Source organism: Seriola lalandi, unplaced genomic scaffold (genome assembly GCF_002814215.2).
Source record: "Seriola lalandi dorsalis isolate HSWRI2012SDOR001 ecotype SW California unplaced genomic scaffold, Sedor1 jcf7180002054487, whole genome shotgun sequence".
NCBI classification, from domain to species: domain Eukaryota; kingdom Metazoa; phylum Chordata; class Actinopteri; order Carangiformes; family Carangidae; genus Seriola; species Seriola lalandi.
The window spans coordinates 1169230-1174908 of NW_019525040.1; the positions used below are offsets into that span (position 1 = coordinate 1169230).

Sequence of the window (5679 nt, forward strand, 5' to 3'; positions counted from 1 at the left end):
GGGGGGGGCGACGACGACGACTGTCTCTACACATCTCCATCATCTGCGCTTTGTGGGAACCTGGCCTCTCCTCTGTTTACAGCTTTGTTTTTTTTGTAATGCTGGAAATGTCACACAAGCATATTTAGATTTAAATTAAAGTCCAGTATGTGTATGAGGTAATATTCATTATTGTTCATAATGTTTCCCCTGCGTTCAACAAGAGGTGATCCATACAGACAGTGATGTTGAATGGTGCATTTTCAGATTATACTTTTTACACAGTGACTAATCCTTTATATTTCTCTTTGCCTTATCCCCTTCCTCTTCTTCTGTCTCTCTATAATTCCAATTTCTCTCTACGATTGCCCTCCTCTCCTTCTCTCTCACTCTCTGCATTTTGTTTCTCCTGTCACATCTCTCTTTGCCATTCCCCCATCCCCTCTTTCTTTGCATCCCTCTCTGTCTCCTTCCTGTCTCCTTTCTCTGACATCGTCCTCAGGCTCACCCGGCTCTCAAAGCCTTTATGTGTGGCTCTCTCAGCGGCACTTGCTCTACGCTGCTCTTCCAGCCTTTGGATCTGGTCAAGACACGGCTACAGACTCTGCAGAACAACGCCAAGCCGGGGTGTGTGTGCACACAGCATAAAGAAACATCTTATGCATGTGTGCGAACATGCAAACACACATTTTTTACACATTTTGTCTGAATGCCATGAGACTACACACACACACACACAGAGCATGGCAGCACAAAATGTGAAGGCAGTGCCAGCCTGAATCTACTGTTATGACCCATATAGAGCAATTAGTCACACCAGCACCATGTAATCATAGTGTCAGGCTGCTAGGTTGCACTTCCCTTCACTAAGGACAGGAACAGGAAATCTTAACAGCTAAAACCGGATATTTATTTTAAACAATGATCCACAGGTGGAAGGATTTCCTCAGCTCCAATTTCCAGAGTGTATCAATATCAGTATTAAATGTTTGTTTAAAGGCATGTTGTTCACCTTATGAAAGCCTAAAGTGTTTATCATCTGTCTGTCTTTGAGAGTGTGTCTGAATGTGTTTGTAACCATCCCTAAACCTCATCCTGCAGTGCACCGAAGGTGGGGATGTTTGCTGTTTTCGTCAATGTTATTAGGACAGAGAATTTCTTCAGTCTTTGGAAGGGAGTTTCACCAGTGAGTATCTGACCATGTTTATTTTTTCCCTTTTTTACAATAATTTCTGCTGTTATAAATTCTATTGTTGCATGTAGGCAGTCAGGACTGTTCTGCAGCACAGACCTGCTGACACTCTTTCTGTCACCTTACATTCATGTTATATCTCTGTCTCTGGCTCTAAGAAGCAGACAAACACTCTTCGCCATTAAGTCTCCTTTTCATTTTAAAGATCACATAACTGTGTTTTTCTGTCAGAATGCAATTTATTTTTTAAACAACATACTTTTAGTATCATGGTTCTGTTCAACAACACTTGACATAAAATAAACTAGATCTCTTTGGCTTTAATTAGTAAGTGAGACAAACTAAACATGACCATTTTAAACATTGTAATTTGTATTTCTTAACCAAAGCCTTTAACTGAATCAGAGAAATGCTAAGCGCTTGTGTTTCTCTCTGGCAGTCATTTGTGCGCTGTATCCCTGGGGTCGGCATCTACTTCAGCACCTTCTACTCGCTGAAGCAGCACTTCTTCCTGGAGCGGGCACCCAATGCAGGTGAGGCTGTTCTTCTCGGAGCTGGTGCAAGAGCTTTGGCTGGTGTCTGCATGCTGCCATTCACCGTCATCAAGACACGCTTTGAGGTGAGTGACAGTTCCTTTACTGAGAGATCTTCTGAGTCATTCTGACCTGAGTTGTGTTGTATGATCTGTGGAATGTAAAGCAACATTATGCAACTATTTTACCTTAAAATAACAACGTCAAAATCATTTTGATGGTACACTGACTTAAATGGGATTTAGGTCTATAATTCAAATGGGAGAATGGTGCATCTTTCATTCCCACTGCGTGCCATGAACGCCTTTTTTGCACTATGGTACTATTTTGAGTGGGTACAATCTCCCACAAGAAGTGTGTAACGCTTTAGCACACAGCTGCTGAGGGTTCAGATGTTTTCGGTCCGTCAGACAATAGTAGTAGCTTCCATAAATGAAAGACCACAATTTAAAGCGACAGTGGCAGTCTTTAGCACTGTAGAATAATCTGTATTCGACTGGGTGCTTCTAGGTGATAAGGCAGTTACTTCCAGTGTCATAACCGTGTCATAAAAACAATGGTGTGAATAATCATGTTCCATGTTCATTGTAGATGTTTATATTTTGTTTCAGAGTGGCTGTTACAACTATGTGAGTGTGCCCGGGGCTCTGAAGAGTGTGTATGAGACGGAGGGAATCCGGGCTCTGTTCTCAGGGCTGACTGCCACGCTGCTCCGAGACGCTCCGTTCTCCGGCATCTACGTCATGTTCTACAGCCAGGCCAAGAGGGCGCTGCCTCAAGGTGAGGGCCACACTGCATCAGTGAATCAAAGTGGGGGTCCCCCACTCTCTCTCCCGTATTTCCTGTCCATCTCCATGTTCCTGTCAAATAAAGGCATAAAATAACCCCCCAAAAAATGTATCCCTCAGAATTTGTCACTCAGTAAGTAACAAAACACTTTAGTACAGGAAAAGATCCTGTGACTGTTGGTCACAATTTTATAAAAAACAGATTTAAGGGATCCTTGCCAGAAATGTTTGTTAATATTATATGTTTTACAATACGTGTGAAGAAAACAAACTGCTATAATCAGCAGTGCACCTCACAATACACTTCACTATACTCATGTTCTTTCTCCTGATACCTGGTTTCTCTTCCCTCTCAGAGGTGACTTTGTCAGCCTATGTCCCACTGGTGAACTTCAGCTGTGGATTGGTGGCAGGTGTCATGGCTTCGCTGGTAACACAGCCTGCAGACGTGGTGAAGACCCACATTCAAGTCAGCCCATCCCACTGGAGCACGGCAGATGCTATTCGCTATATCTACATGGTGTGTGCTCATTGTATCACAGCAGGCAGATTTTGTCTTACTGCATGTGTGCATGTCATTTTCACTGAGAGGCAGTACTGGCAACACTCATGGTTGTTGATAAGAGGCGTACGACATTGCCACTATACCAGTATCATACTGAACTTTCCTGCTCTGTTCTCTCCCTCAGGAACACGGCATGGGAGGGTTTTTTCGTGGGGCTGTACCCAGGTCTCTTCGGCGCACTCTAATGGCTGCTATGGCTTGGACTGTCTATGAACAGCTGATGGCTCGAATGGGCCTCAAATCCTGAAGAGCAATGGTACTGAGCCATGGAAAAAAAAAGATGATATATGAGGGGATAATGATCTTTTTTCTCACTGAAAGCCTCATGCAAGAAGAAAAGGGAACGAGCCAACGAGCTTATAGAGAGTGAGCCAGCACTACCAGGAGGAACCAGGTGGATACATGTCGAAAAAATGAGTGGTGTGTGTGTGTGTGTGTGTGTGTGTGTGTGTGTGTGTGTGTGTGTGTGTGTGTGTGTGTGTGTGTGTGTGTGTGTGTGTGTGTGTGTGTGTGTATTTTGTTGTTATTTAAATGTTTGTGAAAATGTGTCTGTAGGTGTGTAAGTTTGAGATTGTGATAATACACCTGACACACTTATGTCAGTCTGAAGTGACACTCCCTGCTGTGAACTTATTCCTCCTCTTACTATTTATGTCTGGACACCCTGAGGTATGGCTACCACTCAAAAAATGCCCTTGACTGAGGGTCTGTATCTTTGCTGGGCAGCTTAGTTGTCTTTGACGAAGTGTTTGAAAACACTGCCAAGACAAACAGGGCATTCAGCAAGCTGGTGTAGCGTACCTCTGCTGAGGTAACCAAAAAATAAAGCACTGCAGAGAAGAGGAGCTGTGGCTTCTGCCATATTTATGAAACTTCAGATTGAGCAATGTTTCTTACTTGTATACTGGTATTATTTAACAAGCAGACTTAGAGGACATTTATTTGTTTCAGGCTCGGACAATCACAAGTACTTATACAGCTATACTGGGCTAACTTCAATAATCACAATAAAGCCTTTGTTGCCATACTGCTCAAAACTATGCTAGTTTAAACTTTATACACAACCGCGGTGCATTTTTGCATAGTGAAACCAGATGTGCTTTTCAGAGAAATAATGATAGTCACATCCATAGCTAAAATATATTCAGACCTGTGATGGCATCTCAGTCAGATCAGGATTTTGTGGATTTTTGGATTTTTGTCATTGTAATGCTTGATTCATTTGAGGACTTAAAGGTACCCTGTGGAGTTTCTGCCCACTAGTGGCACTATGGAGCGACATTTTATGAGTATGTCCCCTTTTTGTTTCTATTGTTCACACAGGAGCAACACAATACTAGTGTAGTCTCGCTGCCAGGTTCACGTTATTCTACAGTTGACAACAGTAACATACATGCACAAAGCACATAAACATGCGCTGACACACTTGCAATAAAGACCATTTTCAAAACCACAATGTCAATGGTTAAGTTTGCAAATGCTTGTACTAAGTGTGTTCTGTTGAAGGCAAAGTCATATTCATAATTCCACAGGGCACCTTTAATCAAAAACAGCAATGCAATTTGCATTGTTCCTTGAGTTAAAGTAAGCACTTTTGTAAGTTTATTTTTGTGCTAGAAATTATTTTGACGAAAGGGTGAAGTTGAAATCTTTCAAATATTTCAAATGGTGTTGAATTCAGTTACCTCCTGTGATTAAATTAGTTACCTGTTCGCATTTCTCCAGAACATTAAGCTTGCAAGTGAAGCATTGCTTAATCATTGTGCTACTAACTTTAAAAAAATCCATATCAGTGCTGAAGAGACAGATCAAGACAGTTTCCAGCGTTTCACTGGCTTTTTATAGATATTTGAGAATTCTGACAGAATTATTGGTTGTAAAACATGAAGGCCATATTTTATGTTGCTTGTACAGTGTACCCTTTCACATAGATATTATTTATTAGTGTTGATATAAAAAAGACGTAATATATTGAAAATAAATGTTTATAGAAATGCCAAATGGAAGATCTTATTAGTGGAGGATCGAAAGATTTAATTGTCTGAACAAAATGGATCATTAAGCAAACAGCATGTCATCTCACTGAAGACCTTTGTTAGTCTTGATAACGTAACAGAAATGGCTCTTATGTCCAGTGTGATCTGTGATGTAACAGGGAAACTTGTGCAGCAAAGAAATTATAAATTCAATATTACCCAACAAGTATCTGTTTACTGAGATGAAAAAGTCTTAAGACCCTGAAAGGAACAGTATAGCACATGCTGAGCCATTAGCTATCTCCAGAACAAAGAGAGATGTGAGGCTGTGCAGTTAAACTTGACAGACAAATCTGGTTTTTAAATGGTGAAAGTTAGTGGCGTGTGACAGGAGTTGATGTCGAAATGCCTCCATTTTGCTGTGTAACACGAGCTGTGTATCTAACTGTGCCCTACATGTGCCATAATTCACACCTGGAAGTTTTACTTTGCCAATAATCTGTCATCGCAACACTCCTGTAGTCTTCTGTTGTGACTGTATTGTATATGGTCATTGTTATTGTAGATATTTGTTTCCCCAGACAGACGCTGTGCCTGCCTGGTTTTTAATGTCAATAAATTCTCTTCTATTTTTTTTTCAAAATAA

General features: G+C 41.2%; 1 protein-coding gene across 5 annotated transcripts in view; it reads left to right on the plus strand.

Annotated features, from left to right (window-relative positions):
* Window positions 1-5679, plus strand: part of LOC111659748 (mitochondrial glycine transporter B-like) — an 8424-nt gene extending 2745 nt beyond the window's left edge. For all 5 annotated transcript variants that reach the window (XM_023412772.2, XM_023412771.2, XM_023412770.2 and 2 more), the window contains 6 exons: window positions 482-606; window positions 1081-1165; window positions 1611-1790; window positions 2316-2484; window positions 2849-3012; window positions 3182-5679. In XM_023412772.2, coding sequence (XP_023268540.1) covers window positions 482-606; window positions 1081-1165; window positions 1611-1790; window positions 2316-2484; window positions 2849-3012; window positions 3182-3304 — 846 coding nt within the window. In that variant the 3' untranslated portion in view covers window positions 3305-5679. The remainder of the gene's footprint in view (window positions 1-481; window positions 607-1080; window positions 1166-1610; window positions 1791-2315; window positions 2485-2848; window positions 3013-3181) is intronic.